At 40.0% G+C, this 20,187-nt stretch overlaps 1 protein-coding gene and 1 long non-coding RNA gene across 2 annotated transcripts in view; one reads left to right on the top strand and one right to left on the bottom strand.

Annotated features, from left to right (window-relative positions):
• Nucleotides 1–13,301, top strand: part of mtnr1bb (melatonin receptor 1Bb) — a 37,923-nt gene extending 24,622 nt beyond the window's left edge. The window contains exons 2-4 of the mRNA XM_084373292.1: nucleotides 11,041–11,159; nucleotides 11,242–11,586; nucleotides 12,218–13,301. Coding sequence (XP_084229418.1) covers nucleotides 11,041–11,159; nucleotides 11,242–11,586; nucleotides 12,218–12,640 — 887 coding nt within the window. The 3' untranslated portion in view covers nucleotides 12,641–13,301. The remainder of the gene's footprint in view (nucleotides 1–11,040; nucleotides 11,160–11,241; nucleotides 11,587–12,217) is intronic.
• Nucleotides 1–20,187, bottom strand: part of LOC311269242 — a 122,019-nt gene that overhangs the window by 35,687 nt on the left and 66,145 nt on the right. The window lies entirely within an intron of this gene.

Raw genomic sequence — 20,187 nt, 5'->3', positions numbered from 1 at the left:
AGCTTGGTGTTAAGTGACTCTTAGAAGTTGGAAGAAAAGTTTGTAAACTGAGACTCTCCTGCTGAACTGCAACGTGACATTATCATACACAAAGTACTTGAAAATGCACATTTTAAAATCCTGCCTTGGAGGATTATCAACCTCGTCCTGGATTCATTGTTTTACCAGTATCTGAAACAATATCGACCCAACAAAAGCAAACCATGGCGTGGTTTAAAACAGAGCAATAGTCTGTCAGCAGACTTATTTACTGGTAGTAATTCAACATAGATGAGGGATTTTAGTGCGGCTGTCAGGTTAGTAAAAAGGTTGCTGAATGTCTCAGGAGGCAGTGAAAATGTCAGTTGTTTTATTACCCCAAAATTACAATGGAGCAGAGAGAGAAAAACACAAATCCCAGGAAAATTTACAAGGAGCAAATAAGACGACAAAATAACCAAAATAATACAACTTCACAGCAAGCTGCCACCGAACAACCACTCTCCCACAATCAATGCCTAAGTGGCTTTATATACTCCTGGACCCACTAACTGGATTAAACCTCTGCATGGGGTTAGGTAAGCCAGAGAGAGAAATCCCCACTGAAACCTGGAACATCTGAATGCCAATAATATTTCAAGCTGAGCAACTACTAATAAACTCTTCCCCTAAGGATTAATTTAAAGCCAACAGTATGTGGTCACACAGAGGAAGAGGCTACTGGGCCCTTCCCTCCCGTATCAGCCCAAATTGCAATTGACTGTAATGACACTGGTAAAAAAAAATGAAAAACTGCAATTATAAAACATCAACATCAACAAGGTTAATACACACTGCACAGACGTAAACCTGCAGGTAGAAATCTGTTAAATTCATTATTTAATTAAATTAGACATAAAAATCTAAGTGATTGCTGCACTCTGTGCCCAACTAGCAACAGGTGGCCTGTTTAAGGCTGATGACAGTGATTACTGTAGAGCATTTGAAAAGGCGTAGAGGGAATCTTTTTACAGTCGACAGGCACACTCATTTCCCACTATTCTTCAGACTGGATGAAGATATTGTAAACTGCATATTCTGTTGGGATAATTCGAAATAAAGTTTGATCACAAATGTAGCATTTTCTGATTAAGACGTGGGAAATGCTGATTTTATTTGGGTTGTTGTAGTGTTCTCTGGACATATATACACCACACTGTCACAGACAGACAGACTCTTGCCTGTTTACGGTCAGCTCTGTGCGTTGCCAAGTCAGAGGCAGAAACACACTTTTACTTTTAAACATTATAAAAGATGTGGACATCATCAGGTTTTCAAATATGCACAAATATGTCATTGTGTAATCTGGAATATTAGTGACATAAAGTGAGGTAAACAGCTTCGTAGGAATATTGTCTTGGGCAAAAACCGAAAAAAATAAATTTGTGTGTGTATTTTAGCACTGCAAAATCTCTTAAAAAGGTGCAATATGTAAGATTTGGCCACTTGTTGAATTCATACTCCAAACAAATAGGGGGCAGCATATCACCAGTGTAATTGCTGCATTAAAGGAATAGTTCACTCTAAAACGAAATTCGGTCATTATCGACTCACCCTCATGCTGATGAGAAGTCCGGTGTAGTTTCTTAGTCCTCAAAGTGCAGCTGGTGACCCGCGGGGGTACCCTCCTGCAGCAATAATCCATATAATGGGCGTCAATGTGCCCGAGACGAAAAGGTCCATAAAACTACACAAAAACTTTGTAATATTCCTCCATACTGCTCGTCTGCTGCAAACCAAGTGTCCTGAAGTGGCGACATCCAGAGTTTACTCGAAACGACGTCTTTTAGTACATTTTTACAGCCTAAACAGTCACAACAATATCTGCCTGGAAGCATGCTCCCGCGTGCACGCGAGTCTCCCTGACATTCTGTTGATAATTTTAGTTAATTTTTGATGTTTTAAAACCTTTAAGTGTCTGACTTTGCCTTCTATCACCGACCAATAGTTTGAGTTTATTTCCTTTAAATATAAACTTAACATTAACCAAGTATATTATTATCTATGAAAGTCGCACAAATGTCAAAAACATACACACACACAAACGCAACCATAGGAGCAGTTATTCAAGGTGCTGTATCGTAGTCAACTGGACGTGTTTCAGTTTCTTGGACGTTTCACCTCTCATCCAAGAGGCTCCTTCAGTTCTAACTAACTGGAGGGGAGTTGCAGGCTTTTAAACTCTGTGTGGGAGTGTCCTTGCACGTGTGAGCTTTGCGTTTCAGAGTCGTGACGGCCACTTGTAGGTTGTGTGGGCTAGGTGAGCTCAGGTGTGAATGGTTGTTAAGCTGTCTTGGGAGGGAACTCAGTACTGCATTGTAGGTGGGTGATAAGTAATGTCGTAGGCCACCTCCTCTGCTCAAGGACGGTCGTTCCAGCTTGAAGTAGATTTTTTTACTCTTCTTTTAAACCATCTGTCTTTTTGCTTAAAATTCAGCACACATTTTTAGCCTAATGGTCTTTTTGATTTTACCATCTCAAACAGAATCTGCAGCACTAACAGGTTTTTTTTGTTTTTTTAATTGATCAACTTCCAATTTTAATGTGCATATCCCTGTTTGACTTAATTGAGCTGGTTAGAGTAAGGCACAAACTTTCAGGTAAATCAAATTGAGGTCAAATTGGAAGGACTAGTCACGTCTCTTGATTAAAACATTACCTTGGGGTTGTTTATACCCATTAACTCAACCAGGATGATTTTTTCTTTGCTGCACTTCAGACAAAATGTACTGGTTGACGAGTTTAGCCAAATACATTGGAATAGGACAGTCGCTGAGCCATGGATAAAGTGTGCAAATAGGAATTGTCTAGACATCTACTTAGAGACTCAGAACATATATTTAGTCCACCTTTCAGACTTTTATATTTGATTATGTGTAAACCTAAGAAATAAATGAGAATTTGTGATGCCAGCTTGTGATGTCACGCGACATGATTCCTAGCGGGACTATTTTAATAGTCACCAGCAGATGTCATCCTAGCCTGCCAACCTCCGACGCTGCCTGATGCCGCTTTAATGATTATTGTTTTTGTCTGGGAAAAACAGAATCAGTGAATGTGCTGCGGGCTTTTTCTGTACTTGCTCCTGCAGAAACTGTGAGCTTGTAAGAGTGTAAAGTTTAACTTACAGCAACTGTACAGTAGTTGCCCGAGGCACTTGCTGATTTTCAGTTACAGCAAACACTACATTTTCTGAACTCTCCATAGAAACAGACTCGAACTTAGCATTTCTCTTCCTCCGTGAACTCCTTTTAATATGGGGAGAAAGGGGGAGATGCAGTGCAATTTCCTTAAGGTCATTTTCTAGTAGCCAGACTTGCATCCAATCCATCTCAGACTGGCAACAAAGCCTGATCAACACATTTAACTGTGGAGAGAAGGCAGGGTTATTGGGTCATATTGTTCAAAACGAACACTCATCGGCAGAGAAATCTAAGGAGAAATTTGAAGAGAAGCTTTGCGTATTGACAAAATAAAGAACAGGTAGAAGTAAAAGGTTTTCTTTTCTCTCCCCTGGTGGGGTCAGCTGGGGCAAACTGAGACTGACACGACCAGGCAGCCGCCAGGGCAGTGGAGTGAGGAAGCTGCTGGCACGCCGAAAGCAAGAAAGGACTCTGATGTATAGTGGTGATGACAAGACCGCTTATTGCTTTGCCTACAAAACTATGAGAAAATGCATTCCTCTTTTATCCATCTCGTTCTGTCATCAGCTCATTCTCCTGCTAACAATCTCACCCCCTGCTGACCTTTAACCTCCCTCTATTTCTCGCCATCTCCCTAATTTTCTATTTCCTGTTGACAGCTTTGTTCGTTCATCTCCGCAGATTGAGTCGGGCGTCCCCTTCCTTTTGTCTCCGTGTCATGTTCTTCCATTTAACAGATTGAAGAAGTGAGCAGAGGTGACAGCTTCATTATAATATAACAGGGCTGTTAATTGTTCTGATTACATCTTGTGGGAATTGTATCATTTACCCTCCCTAAACGAGATCGTCTCGACACTTACCTTAGCCTTTACGCATGAAAGTGTAGGATGCCTGAGCGCTTCCGCCACTTTCTGGATTCAGTCCCCATTCCTGTCATTCCCTCACCATCTATTTCTTGCCCCCCGTTCCTCCGCTGAAAACAAATTTAAATGCAAACAAGGCAAATCTGCCTGGCTTGTCCTCCCACAGGAAAGACATTTAAAAAAAAAAAAAAAGGCAAATGAGAGGGAAATCATTGCAATCGCTCTCCCTCAGGAAATGCTCGCAGAACATGGAAGAAAAATGCATAAAATAATTTTTGGATCTAATATTGTTTATTGCAATAATCATTTGCACATTCCTTTGACGAAGATTACGTCTCAGTTAACATTTCAACATGCAATTATGTTCATGGGAATAACCTTGTGAAGAGCTGAACAAACTTCCGCCCATTAGGTATAATTAGGTATTGCTATGCACGTTTGTTCATTTCCTCTTTGATTGGTGCAGCCAAATGGGTTGCTCCTGCAAATTAAACTCAACATTTCAAACTGTGCGCACGCTTTCATCTGGGAATTCAAAAAATTCAAGGTCTCTGAACAGTTGGTTGCCCAAATTACACCCCATTCCTGGGGGCCTCTGGGTGATTTAAGTTGTAGTGCAATCTAGCTATAGTTTACATTGCTCCAAACCCTGAAAACAAGATTACAGCATTTAAGCTCAGACTCTCATCTACGGTATGAATAATTATGAAATGCGATCGTCATCATAATCCGTGGCTTCAGCGAACAGATGGTTGGTAAATTCTCACAGGTGTGTCAGCGAGGATCTATGTGCGCTTCCCACATGCGACACACTTGTTTGCTGCCGCTCTTTGTCAGGCTCATGGCAGAGAAAATGAAAGGGGGCCAGCAGCCACAGACTCAGATTTCCTGGGTCCCCGCCAGAGCCAGTGCACATGTGGCAACTGCTGCTTATCCAGCCCTCATGCATTAATAGCATGGCACGGTCAGAGAAGTCATAAACAGCTGCGGGATCTATCACAGAGAGGATTTATCTTTTTTTTAAATTATTATTTTTCCTTGTAATTACACCCATCTGCTTTGTTTTTGCGGCTACACGGCCATTAGCTGTGCGTTTGAATAAAATCTCCTTCATCTCTTGCTTGCCTATTTAGCAGTCACGACTTCACATCTCATGACATTCACCAAACAAATTCAACATCACGTAATCTACTTCCCTGCTCATTAGCTCTCAGACAAAATTAACTACTCTCATATTCGTGAATAAACATAACTGCACCTCCACATATCTCTGTGTTAAACAATAACGTTGCACAAAAAACAAATTTGGCAAAATTACCTGAAATCTGAGTGCGCAATTATACCCGAGCAAGAGCGTCACCACAGCTGTGCAGCTACTCAGGAGTTTATGTAACGCTAGCTACTTCTCATGTATTGTGTTGACATGGCAGTGCAGTAGGTCATTTTATTGGTCAGACATTTCACAGTTTAGACGTAGCGGTGGTGCCTTTTTAAAAGAAAACATGCCGCCAACAGCTGTGTAGTAATTGCCCGAATATTTTAAAGCTGGAGTACATGCAGCTGAGCTGTCACAGTTCCAGGTATGCGCCTCTGTGTGAGGTGACTCTGATCGACATGTAAAAAAAAAACGAAAATAAAATTCCCATTATTGGCAGAAAAGCTTTTATTCACAGTTGTTTCTGATTGAGCGGAGAACGTTTTTTCAGAGAAAATCTCGTCTGGTTTTGAGTTATGAAGGTGGGAGAATAACTTGTGAATTAATTTGAAGTGAGTTGAAAAGAATCGCCCGTCTCTAGAAAACATTTAACAATAAGTTATTTTTTCTGCACCTGTCTGCCTGCCTTTACTTTGATTGAACGCTGGCTGATTCTTTTTTGTAGACTCGAACCATTTGTAAAAGTGTCACTGCCTGATTTAAAGTTAATGACCGTAATTTAAATGCTCATTGCTCTGAATCCCTCGAAATAGGCGTTGATTGCCAAGTGCAGTTGTTGGAGCATACATTTTAAAATCCAATATAAAAAATGTAAAAGCTAATGATCCCAAAACTTGAGCTGTAATTCTTAACAAGGTCTATTATCCATGCATCCAAATCTATGAAGCATGTATTTGTACAAGCGAAAAAACATCTCGACAACTTAAAGAAATATTTATCATGTCATTAACATCAAAAGAAAAATAACCTCTCAAGCTTGAATGTTTCATGGCAAGCATTTTGAAAGAACTTGTGAAGAAGTGTTTTGTTTGACTCTCAAACTCTCCCCTTCCTATCAAGACTTCTAGAGCCTCAAGGTGAGATTATAGCAAAAGCAGCAGCTCTCTGTCTGTTTATTGTATACCTTCATGTGCATGTGAGCACAGGCTCATGTGTACATCCACCTCCATGCTTTGTATCCGTGCCTTTCGTCAATACCTCATTTATTTATTGAAGTGGGACACACACACACACACACACACACACACACACACACACACACACACACACACAGGCAGCAGTTAACAAAAGATAATTTCTGCTTCATCAAGTTTGAGGAGCCCTGTAATGAAAAAACTCAAAGGTTATTTGAAAAAAAGATACAGAACATCATCCCCCTTTTCATTTATCTGTATGTGCTTTCTCTCCGCTTCACATGTCTGATTTCTATTCAAACTCACTGGGAAGAATGAAAAATGTTGGATAATGAAGTCTTGTCAGACTATAATTGAAGGTGGTGCATTTTCCATAATGTGGCTCATACAGTATGTAATTGTCGAAATTGAGACATTTTTATTAATAACATATTTTGTTGGTTGTGATTGAGGCAAATATGCTGCGATTTTCCAAATAATTGTTCCCTCTTGATGACAGGAGTTTCTTAAAGTGATCCAGTGTGAGACAGACAGGCAAACACATGCTGAGCTATAACTGGTAATTGTGTTAAGTGATTATTACACAGATGCTAGAATTCCCTGGTGAGTATCAATTTGTACCAGTCATTATTTGTGTCATGTGCTTGCTGCGCTGAAACTTTTTTTTAATGCAAATATTAAAACTTAATGCCACGTACAAGTGCAGTTAAACCATTTCCTGATTGTACATTTTAGTCACTCTTTGTGTGTTGAAGCAGGAATATATGTTGTTGTTTTTTTTGCAGATGTTTTCAGGATGGCAAAGCTGCTGTCCGACTTTGATGATCTCGACCTTTCCCCTACTGCCACCATGAGATTCAAATTTGTGGGTTTTTTGTGTATCTTCTCAACCATTGAATGAATTGCCATGAAATGTTCTTTACATGTTCATGCCACCCACATAATGAATCTTTGAACTTTGGTAGCCCCTTAACTTTGCTTCATCTGGTCCAGTATTTTGGTTTGTGACCAAATACAAAATGGCATTTCCATCAGCCTCAGCTGCATTTCCCATTTAGTGCGTCCTAGTATAGGTTAGCATGCTAATATGCTAAACCTTAATGGTGAACCTGGTAAACAGGAAACCTGCCTCGTATCAGTATGTTAGCATTGTCAGTGTGAGCATTTTAGCATGCTAGTGTTAGCATTTAGCTACAGCCTCATAGAGCCTCTAGCATGGCTGTAGACTCCTATACCACTTTCGTACCAAAATTAGCACGTATGGGTTGATTTGTTTAAATGCAGGTAAACCCACTAAAACAGGCAATTAACTCCTCTCCCATTGACAAAAGATAGGTTGGCCTTTCTGTTTATTTTTTTCCTTGTGCATCATGTTTGTCATCACGAATTGGGAAAAAAACATGGAACAGTAGAACGCAGCGGATCATATACCTCATCAGAAAACACCCAGAAGATGTTAAAATGTTTTTTTTTGAAAGTCTTAATCAATAACATTCTGAAGTAGACACATCCGTTTTCCTGAGCTGATAATGGTTGTACAGAAGTTGCACAGAAGCCACTAACGGTGTTTACTTCTTTAATATCTTTACTTCAGTCTCTTTCAAACTCAGTAGCAATTGAACAATGTTCGTGTGCTGCTTGAACAGAGACGGATTAAATCAACATTTAACACATAATATATATAACCTGTGGGTTGTTAATATGTTGATAACTGATATGGTTGAGGAATGTAGATCTGTTGTTTGCAAGCTGTGGCAACAAAGGAGCTGAAGTGCCTCGTTCCAGGATCGTCATAGAGAATGTCAAATAACAAAAATGCACTTCAACTTCTGAATGGAATAGAAAAATGACACCGTTATAGAAGGAGGCCTCGAACATAGGCGTGATTTCATTTTATGTAGGAAAAATATCCTGGTTTTGTTGTCAAAGTGCTTTAGAACACATTCGGTTTTCCCCCCTGGTTTTTGTCTTGAAGCAATCATCTTTGACATTCACATTCGGAGCCTATAAGCCTTGTGTGATAGTTTGTTTTGGTTTGTTCCAAGGCCTGCTGGGAGGACATTGTTATTTCTGTTCTCTCCTAATGTGTGAAAAAGGGACTTTTTATTGTGTATTTGTTGAACCTAATCCCAGTTCATTTAATGGATTGTAAAAACTGTTCAGGAACCAATAAGGTGGTGACTTGCAGTTTTACAGTTACACTCTGTATGCCAGTTTTCCATCAGGGGTTAAACCACTCAAGTTTAAAGACTATACATGGAATACAAGAATAGTTGCACAATTTGTGCATTTGTATGACATTTTATTAATAAAAATGTTTTCAACAAAAGAACATCAAATCAATTGCGGTGGGCCTGTGTTCCGTCATCACCAGTCAAATCCCATCTATCTGTACCATAGCACTGACAGTTGACTGATGGAGGAGAGGAGTCCAAAGCTATTTCCCCACTGAAAGGTCAACAAGCACACACCAAAGCCATATGTGCACATATTGCAGTTACAAAAAAAAAAAAAAAAAAAATGTTTCGAAGCTCCTTGGCTATAAATAAAGCTCCGGTGCACTTTTCATCATGCACTTCTGACATGGTTCAAGCAGATGGATTACACAAGACACAGCAATATCACCCAATATCCCCAATCCCGCCGAGAGATGTCTGAGAACATGACACACAAGAGGACTCCCTCCTCTAACACCAAGGTCCGCGACGCTCGGTAGTTGTTGTTTGTGAATTGAGGTGCTCTGCAAATGACCTCTGCAGGCATCTGTAGGTGAAACATGAGTTGAACCACATATATGAGACCTACTGTAGAAGGTGGAACACAGGAAGACCTGTCAATGCTCTGTTGGGACTAACTTTAAAATAGCACAATACAAACAAGCCTGAAATCTCCTCCTAGTACCGCACCTACTTTATAGTGATTGGTTACACAGTCATATTTGGAATGACTAAGAATACATGAATATTAGATTTTGAGTAAAGTTAGCGTAGTCGATGAATGAGTCACTAGTGGTGACTCATCAATGAAGCAGCATTGATGCCAATTAGTGAATGCAACTACAGCGCACTCCCTGAACTAAGGCTTATTTCTGTGACGTACCGGCTGGATTCTGTGCACCGAAAACCACACTTAGGCCGGGGATCAGCGAGATGAAAAAGGACCTGCATGCCCCAGTGTTGCAAAGGCTCAAGGGCTGTGTCCACATGCTTGTCCCTCCACTCTGTCAAAACACAGCAACTCTGCCAGCCCTGATAAAACTTTCCAGGGTGTGGGGCAGAGGCTGGAAACCTCTGGTATGCAATCTCAGTCCTCTCTGCCAACAATCTCGCCAAGCTGGCCAAGCTGAGATAGGCTCCAAGTGTATTGAAAACGGCCAGGTCCAGTATTTGCTAGATCAGGACAATACTCAGTGTAAACCGATTGCGGTTTGAACTGCATTTTCTGATTATTTTAACTCACTTTAGGTTATTGTCCGAGAAAGAATAATTGAATCAAAAAATGTGCAGCCATCCATATTTATTCATCCATATTTTAGTTGATTTTGTAGCAGTTAGCTTCAGTGATATACAATTGTACTGCAGCAACATGACAACGGTGAACACAGGACATTGTAACATAATGTCAGCCTTAAAGAGTATGTAAACCTGAAAGTGAATGCAGTTGTTTTATATGCAAAACATGTGAGCACTCTAAATGTAATATCATCAGAAGTGGGTAACTGCCACTCGTGCCTGGAATGAGCCACCAGGGTTGGATGTACTTATCCTGATTAGCCGAGCACATGCAAGCAAATTCATCGGGCTGTGATGAGAAGATGAGGGTCCGAACCATCAGAGCTCATTTGTAGTGAATCCAGTGTTAAAGGGACAGTTCACCCCAAAATGAAAAATACATATTTTTCCTCCTGTGGAAATTTCTTCCATCTCTTGAATATAATGGAACTAGATGGCATTCAGCTTGTGGTGCTTAAAGTACATTTTGGAAAACTCAACAGCAATTGTTGTCAGGTGTAGATGAAACTGCTCACAAGATCTGTGGACTATCTTGAGTAACCGCGTCAAGATTTCTGGTATCTAGTATAGCATGATCTGATTTCACTATGTTGATGTTGCTCCAGGACCATCATCGAAACTGACCAATCACATTTTTGTAATGTCATAGCTTATCTGCTTGGAGAAAAAGACTGGAAAACTATGCATGTGTGGAAGGTATCCTTTCAAACATGTTTAACATTGTGAAAGGACATTTTAAACCAAACTATGTTTTCCTAAACCTCACCAAGTATTTTTGTTGCTTAAACTTAAGTCTTCCAGTTCCCTAAACCTAGTCCAACTCACTAGATGCAGTCTATTGGTGTAAAGCCTGTCATTGGTTGCCTATTTCCAAGCTTCCTTCTGCTATCTGTGTGTACTATTTTCAAATCCTAAGGTACTCTGACTCTAACCTGTACAAAATCAAGCTAGCAGCTGTGACCTTTTCTTTTGCAGGGATTGAGCCATTTCAATGCCAGGGCTCACCTCCCTACGGACAAAGAAAGTTTATCCCAACACTATTCAGCAGGGGCACCATCCAAGATCACTGTGATTGATTTAAGGACAAGCAAACAAGCAAGAGATTTATTTGCTGTAAATATATTTAAGAGTCTCTCTGTGTGTCTTCCTGTCCAGGTAATGTCTTTGTGGTGAGTTTGGCATTTGCTGACCTTGTGGTAGCCTTCTACCCCTACCCCTTGGTTCTGTACGCCCTCTTCCATGACGGATGGGCACTGGGAAACACGCAATGCATGGTAAGACCACATCAGTGATTGCATGATTGAGTTTACCTCCCGTACCAGACAGAAACACTTCACCCTCTCTCTTTCTGTGCAGGTCAGTGGATTCCTTATGGGGCTGAGTGTCATCGGCTCCATTTTCAACATCACTGGGATCGCAGTGAACAGATACTGCTACATCTGTCACTCATTCTCCTACGGTCGGCTGTACAGCTATCGCAACACTCTGCTGTTTGTTGCCTTAATTTGGGTGCTCACTATAGTGGCCATTATCCCCAATTTCTTCGTCGGCTCCCTGCGCTACGACCCAAGGGTCTACTCCTGCACCTTCGCCCAGAATGTCAGCAGTTCCTACACAGTGGCGGTAGTGGTGGTTCATTTTTTTGTTCCCATCGCAGTGGTTACCTTCTGTTATCTACGCATCTGGGTGCTTGTGATTCAGGTCAGTCTTCTGCTTATCTGCTTCTCCGCATGGTTATTTATGTATTAACACAAATTATATTATGGAGGGATTTTTTGAATAGCAAAGCCAAATAAACCTGTAAATATGCCCTGAGCTGTAAAGAACACCCTCGGGCCAAACTATAACAACATCCATCAGCCTTTCAGCGTTCATCTAAATTAGACCTGTAATGTAGAAAATGTTGTTCTAATATTTTGGACTTTAATTGTTGACACTTTCTTCAATGAGTGTGACTTTTTTTAGGCCAAAAACCCACTGACCAAATACATCATCTCCTGAAATCCTTTTTGAAATACACCAGTTGAGTTGATCATTTTGCTCTTTAATTAGCGGAAAGTGTAGACACAAAACAAACTCTGAAGATGGCAAAAAACTGGCAAAGTCAGTGCCTGTGACTTCAGCTGAGATATCATGTTTGACAGGCAGAAAGATGGACAAGATCCCTGGAGTGGGTCTACGTGTGGATCTGTGTGTGTGCATGTGTGGATGTCACTGTATGTGTGAGGTTCTGTCTAGTTTTGTGTGTAAGATAGAGATAGCGAGTAGAAGAAAGAAACAGCAGCCTCCTAGAATCATTTACAGTCGAATTTTATGTGTTTTCATCACCCAGGTGCGACGTAAGGTGAAGACAGAGGAGAGCCCCCGCCTCAGACCGAGTGACTTGCGGAATTTCATCACCATGTTTGTGGTCTTTGTGCTGTTTGCCATTTGCTGGGCTCCACTTAACCTGATCGGCCTGGCGGTGGCCATAGATCCGTCCCGCGTGGCCCCCCGTATCCCCGAGTGGCTCTTTGTGGTCAGCTACTTCATGGCCTACTTTAATAGCTGTCTGAATGCCATCATCTATGGCTTACTCAACAGGAATTTCAGGAACGAGTACAAACGCATTGTCACCTCCGTGTGGGTGACTCGGCTTTTTGTGACAGAGACTTCCCGAGCCGCCACAGACGGCAGGAGCATGAGGAGCAAGCAGTCGCCGCCTCCTCCACTCAACAACAATGAGTCAGTGAGAGATCGCACAAACAAAGAATGAAATCTGGAGCCTTGAGCCTGTTAAATGGTAATTCCTGTTTTTATGTGACATTCAGACAGTTGTGCAGCTAAAGAGTTTCAAGTGACAAATTAAACTGGAATACATGGCTCAGTTTTCTGTTGGGTGACATCAATCAGAACAAGGTGCAGTTGAACACAGTAAAGGAGACATATTATGCTCATTTTCAGGTTCATAATCTTACCACTAGAACAGGTTTACATGCTTTAGTGCTCAAAAACACATTAGTTTCCTCATACTGTCCAGTGCTGCAGCACTGTATTCTCCCCTCTGTCTGAAACGCTCTGTTGTAGCTCCTGTCTCTTTAAGGACCCTGTTCCCTATAACCCAGTCTGCTCTGATTGGTCAGCTCACACATGCCTAAGCCAGCACCACTAACAACAACAGAGCAGCTGTGCTAGCTCAATTCTTACGTGCCAAACTAACTGCTAAGCAAAAAATATGCAAATGTGTGACATAGTGACAGTGTGATGTCACAAAGTCACAGAATTAAAGGCAGGACTCCTGACGAGGGGTTTGAGGAGCAGGATTTTCTGTGGGAGAGAGGAGCTTCGGTTGGTGCGGACTTTGACCTTTTTAACTTTCAACATCTTTTACACGGACATGAACCTGTATAACACACTGAAAGAAAGGAAGAAATCGAAAAAGCATAATAGGTCTCCTTTATTATTAGATGTTTTTAATCATTTTTGGTAAAGTTTTGAAGAATTTTTTATTAAAAATTACTTCATTAAAGTTTGTCTTTTGAAGGATTAACTCATATATACATATTAATATCATATATTAGAGATTTCGTTACGTTCTGAGAAAACTGAGCCATGACTTGCAGTTTCATTTCACTCTTACTCAAAAAAAACATCTGAATGGTATTTCATAAAAAAATATGATATCCTTTAATGTCTGCTGCTGCTGTGGACTCTTTGACATATTTCACTAACCTGGGAACCACTGGGAAGCATACACCTCTCTTTAGTAACTTCAGAAGCCTCAAATTGTTCAACTCGCCTCAAATGAATGCTAGATTAGTAGAAGAGGAGATAATGTCAGTCTGTCTATTATGTATAATGTCAGTCTGATGGGGTTTGACAGTAATGTGGTCAGAATTGCACATTGACCTAGATGGGGCAGTAGCATATACTTCATGCTGCCTGGTCTGACCCTCTTGCACTGCAGAGAACAAGAAACAAAAACTTAGTAATAACATTAAAGTTAGTTCAGGAACACAAACTATCACCAAACCACTTTTCAGTTTTTGAAAGTTCACCACCCAAAAAGTGGTGCATGTGATGTAGCAGGTAGAGGACACCCGCATATCTATTATTGCTGCTGTATCCATCATTCTGAATATCACCTTTACTTCTCAGCTGCTGCAGTTTGGCCATTATGTAACTTCACTGCAACACCAATTTTTAGGATAGGTCACTGTAGGCTGCATGAGAAGATGCCTTTGATATTGTCTTTTATTTATCTAAAAAAAACTAAAAACATTTTCTACAATGAGCAATGTGTGGGAAAAAAATTACCAAGCCTATGTCCAGCAATGATTTGATATTGCACCGGTGAAGCTTTTCTTCAGAACTTAGTAGTATTTTCCCTCAAATTTCTTCCTAATTTTCTGCTGTAGGGATGCAACATGAGTTTTATACAGAGCACAAAAGCAATCTAAACACTTTTTGCAAATATTTCATCACAATTGAAAATGTAGCATCCATAGCTATTAGACTCACACTGTCAAAAACACATTAAGAGAAATATAACATATAAAAAAATTATGTTAAAAAATATTAAACTGTGTAGACAACAAATAGATATTAATTCATTTTAAATGGAAGGCTAAATCTGATTTAGGGAACCCCAGTGGTGGGAAGTAACTAAGTACACTTACTCAAGTACTGTTCTTTAAGGGTAATTCCACCAACTTTACATATTAAAGTGTGCTTACAGGTCTTGGGGATTACTACTGCATATGTGAAAAAGTAGAATAAAGCCTTGTGGGTAATGTAGGCATCAGGTTTTGAAAAGCAGTTTCTGGTCTATCATTGCAGTCCTTGAAAAAAAACCTAATTGGACTCATTCTGGACAAAGATAGTCCATGCATTCATCATTTTTAAATGTGGCGCCTACATTACCCACAATTCAATTTAGCCAGTAATACTCCCCAAGACCTGTAAACACACTTGAATGTGTAAAATTGGTTTATCTACCCTTTAAGTACATTTTTGGGGTTACTTGACTGCACTTGAGTATATACATTTTCTGCTACCAACTCAAGCTACTCAGTAGTATATTTAGTAGTTGACATTGACAATATCTCACCCTTTACCAGCTGCAACACTGAACTGATGTATACATCAATGCATCACTTATACCATATATATAATATTCTGCAAAACAAGTAATTTTACTTTTGGTACTGTGATTATATTTTGAGGTTGGTGCTTTTGTATTTTTAACAAAAGATCTTAGTAATAGTATTAATACTTAGTAATACTTAGTAATCTCTCCACAGTGCAGGTGATAGTGACTGACAGTCACACTTCACACAGCTCCATACTCTGATATCAACATTTTAATAAAGTCACTCTGCAGTCAGATGTTTAATTTCACCAAATAACCAAGTGCAGCAGCGTGGATGATTCTTTATACACACTTTGCTATGCAATTCAAAACACAGTGGTTGTCACGATTCAAGACATCCAACATCAGTTGGGTATAAAATTATACCCAGTTAAGACTGAGACACCCCCTCACCTTAGTACATCCATATTTAAATGACACGTCAAGCCGATTTACTGTAAATGATGCTGCTCTTCAGGCCTCAAAATAACAAAAATGACTCAGATGTTTGTCCCGTCTTCTATGTCGGAAAACCTCGAGCCCCGACAAAAAGGAAGTGGATAAATAAATGTATTCACTGAATGCGCAGCAATAAAGAATGGGCACAGGTTCCTCTGCCTCCTTCATCAGATGTAGTACAAGTATTTTATTCTTCATTTTGAAATACTTATGCAAAAGTTTAGCTTTTCATTTCACAGGTAATTTAACTATCTTCATCTTTGTTAATTAAATTTCTAAGAAAAAATAAAACGCTTCATCACCAGGGACACATTTTGATGCATTCACTGTGGAAAAACAAACAAAAACAAAAAAGAGCACATTAAGGGAAATGTTAGGAGTTGTACTGTCACTCGGTCGTAGTTAATCTGACAAAAGAGTGACGTTCATTGCCTCTTAAATGAAACGTGTCTCGAAAGATGTGGATTGTTGAGAAGGTACAGCTCATATCTGTATTCTCATCTCAGGGTGCCTACCGAACATTTTTGTTGTCGTCCGAAACATGTGCAGTGAATCGGCTGCCATATAAGGGAGTCTGAAGACATTTCAAAGACATATTTTGTAAATTAGTGTTAGTGTGGTTTTTAACTGTGGTATATTGTTATTGGAGATGTATTCAAAATGTGTTTTTTTTTTTAATTAATATATATGAAGTAACCCCCCAACAGTTTATCATCAGATAATGCTTAACTTATCTTTCCATTACCTTTACAACAGTGTTGCAAAGTGCATCTAAAACAACCTCTTGCTTAATTGGCATGTATATTGCGTCACTGCAAATACATTTGCTTCTCAGTGTGGAGTAATGGAATCAGCTTCAGTTGCAAAAAAATCAAATATCCAAGACTGGCAAAACTACTTCTTCAATATAATTTAAGGGTTTGGGGTTATTTTTTCCACATTTTTGTGGCACATTTATGTGTTCTTATACAGGGTAAATTGCGCAAAGCCATAGATCAAGAATGGCAACAGATGCAAAGCTCAAAGTCGTACTATAAATATTCATAGGACAAGACAGATGCGAGAGCATTGCAAGCAGATGAGGAACATTTGGAAAAGAAAAATGACATTTGTGGTGCAGAGGAGGATAGAAAACGGGTATATCGAGCTTTTCTGTGAGAGATGGGATTTCGATGAATAAAGGGAGTGACCACTGTATGCAGCCCTGACAACAGAGGTGAGAAGGTCATTCACCCACTGGGGAAGCAGGAATGCTGTCCAGGTTGCTGCGGGGAAGGGAGAGCTGAACATCAAAGGTGTGTAAAAAAAGAGTGTAGTTGTTTTGGAAAAGGTAATGCTCAAACATCTGGAGAGTGTTTTAGATGCACTGTGAGGGAGGAAAAGACTTCAATCTAAACCAAAGAAAAGGGCATAGCTGAAAGCAGTTAGGTGTACATACACTTTGTCGAGTTCTTGCTGGGGGAAATCTTTAAAACACCTCGGGTCCTCTGAGGTTCTTTTTTCATTCAAAAGTACTGCCTTACAGTTAATACAACAGTGTCAAATTTTAAATATCATGGCAAGTGCCATATTTTCTATCAAACACAAACCCATTCAGTTTGCCTCCATACTGCTTCGTTTTGTGTATTCAGGACAGTCGTCTATACAAAGTTTGTGCTGCAGCATGGCGTAGAAGTTCACACGCAGGCCTCAGGCAGGAGACTCAAGAAGAAGAAGAACAAATATTATCTTTTTCTCCTTTGTGCTTATTTCTATACACCCTACAGTGAAAATGATGTAACTATGTTCATTTATGTTCCCTACGCTCATTGTCGGCACCCTTTATCTGGGGCCTTTTCTCCTTGCAAACAGATATGACACCTCGCTTGCCAGCTGACAGGGTTCAGTGTTTTTAAACCTGCACGTAATTAAAATGCCGTTTTCCGCCACATACAGCACACCCTCACAGCTTTCAGTTTTTAATCACTGGGCTTTAACATAGTCCAATTGTTCAGCCTGCCAAATCCTGTGATGAAAACTGTTTTCAAATTGGACAGGTGACAGTACTAAAATGTTTTTTTGAGAAAAAGGGCCACAGACATTATCTATTTCTTTTATTCACTGAAATTTTTAAAAAGCCTTCAGAGTTTCCTATTTTTTAGTGTCTCACAACAGCAGCTACAGGTGTACTCGTGCTATGTGAGATTTTAAGTCAGGAAAAACAACATTTTAACTTCTGAGTCAAAAAACAGTGAACCTTACTTTTAAGTGTGAGTTGAAGAAGCAACATATATACTGTATTAATGGTGTAAATACAACTCTGCCTTCAAAATAAACACACACAAAGCGAAATAAGCGGTGAAGGTTATCACAATGTTTTTCTTCGGAAGATGAAAGCTAAGGTTTCTATGTGCTGCTAATCCTTCAGAGTGCTCTGCTCAATGAGGCGACACACTCTCAAATGTCTGCATTATGCTGGTTGAGTCCCTCTTGCACTCTCCCCATCGTCTGTGCACAATACTCGTGCGCGGTTGACATTTTCCGAAAAGAGGCATTCCCTCGTATTTCTCAGTTTCTGACTTTTTATTCACTCACATGTGACCTCTGTTTTGGAGAAAAAGTGGCACAAGTGAAGCAGCCACTTTGCATTTGAAAAGGCTTCCATTTGATAGCTGCCCTAAACACAGCCACTTAGCAGACCAATGCAGATTGTAATTACAGGCCAAAGAACACAAGCTTTTTCCAAATCATAGAACCTCGATGTTAGGGTGGCATTAAGATTATAGGACAAAACATGTTGACATACAGTGATATGCCAATTAAAGGTCCCATATTATGCTCATTTTCAGGTTCATACTTGTATTTTGTATGCTTTAATGTACAAAAAGCACCTCTATTCACCCTGAACACTCCGTTTTGGTGCCTGTCTCTTTAAGGCCCCTCTCCTGAAAAGCCTAGTCTGCTCTGACTGGTCGGCTCTCACAGGCCTGAGTAGGCACCGCCCACCTTGTTTCAGCATCAGCTGTGTCGATGGCCGTGCTGAGACCATATTCACACACGGCCATTTTCCTCTGATGTCACACTCAGGGTGTAATAGCCAAATTCAATTATCAAAAGGATAATGTCGTTCTTTGCTGTTGCAGGTTGCAAATTATGTAAAGGTAAGGAATCTGACAAAGCGTTATCATTTCACCACTTTTCAATTGATCAGCAACTGAAAAGACAATGGATAGTAAAATTCTGGAGAGACATTGGGCCGTATTTCAAGGTAAACAACAGGTAAACAAAACAGTGTGTTTGATAACCTGTGAGCTACTGTTGACAACAGCATACCACTTTTTTATACAACCTTTCCAATTTAGCAATGTCCAGGCTAAAGGAAATAAGTCCAAGATGTGCGCTGATATTTTCAGATTTAATTCTCTCCTTTCCAATCAAACATTAGCTGTTGAATTATAGCCCAATGTCCCTCTGGATTTTCACTTTCCATTGTCCTTGCTACTTCATCAGGGAGTGATAAAACGATAACAATTTGTCAGATTAGCTTTTTTTATCGGCTACAATTAGTCTAGAACACATTATCCTTTAAAAACTGCACTTGAGCTTCCCACCCTGAGTGTGACATCATAGGATAATGGCTGCCGTGTAAATAAGGTCTATAGCCAAGGTCGGTGACAATCTTACGTATTGTTGGCTTGTTTGCATTTGATACCTTCAGTATTTATCTGACACCTAGACCTGCTTTCCGATCGAAAAAGACGGAAATCTCACTTTCTACAATATGGGACCTTTAAGGCTGTAGCTCATCAAGGCTCTAATTTGATTTGAAATAAGACATAGCCTTTTGATCAGTGTAGAAACCTGGCAACCTCCTAAGCAGGTAAAAGAGATCATGTAAAATATTCTCCTAAGCGCCACAATTCAGACTACACTTACACTATCTTGTCTAACGTTGTTTTTAAAGGCTGAGGGATGTGGGCACATGATTAAAATGTGGCAACTCTGAAGCCTCGCCGTTGTCTGCTTTTATTTTCATCTGGACACACTCACGATACAGAGCCCCGTTCTTGTTGCGTGTGTCATTAATGGGTTATGTAACAGCACGACAACATCAGCTCACAGCAAAAGACAGAAAAGGATGCAGCGCTGATCAAATTATGCGCAAGGCACCTGCACTGAGATGGAAAATAAAATGATAAGCCTTGGGAACATAATTGAATGCATTTACAGTGTGCTGTCATGGGAAATACAATGACGAACCACAGAAAATATTGAAACGCAGTTGGGTATGTATCTTCTATAGTGTTTACAAACGAGAAACCAATCTACACATTGAAAACTGTGACTCTGAAAACATCAATGAAACAGCTATTAAAACGTTTGCAAAGCACAAATCCTTTTCACCTGATAAATATTTACACTCAGTGGCCACTTAATTGGCTGCAGCTCATTAGACATAGGGAGGATCTGTTTGCCTGCAGCCTGAATTCATTGAGGCAGGAGTAAAAATCCTTGGTTGGAAATGTTACACAAGAGTATCTGTTCATGCTGTAATGTTTTTATTAGTTCTTCTGGTGTAAAGAGGCACCGGAGTAAACCAGACGTTTAAATGCGTCTTTTTTCTTTTTTAAAACGCATTTCAGGCATTTAGCCAGTCGACGTCTTGTGTCTTGATAAATGTCTTCTGTCGCAGAGGCTGTGTGAATGTGCATGCTTGTCCGATGTTATTTCTGACCGATGATCATTGACAAGAG

The sequence above is a fragment of the Pagrus pagrus genome, assembly GCF_965226575.1.
Source record: "Pagrus pagrus genome assembly, chromosome: 14".
Classification (NCBI taxonomy): domain Eukaryota; kingdom Metazoa; phylum Chordata; class Actinopteri; order Spariformes; family Sparidae; genus Pagrus; species Pagrus pagrus.
Note: the sequence above shows the minus strand (reverse complement) of the source record. Positions and strands in the feature narration are given on the sequence as shown.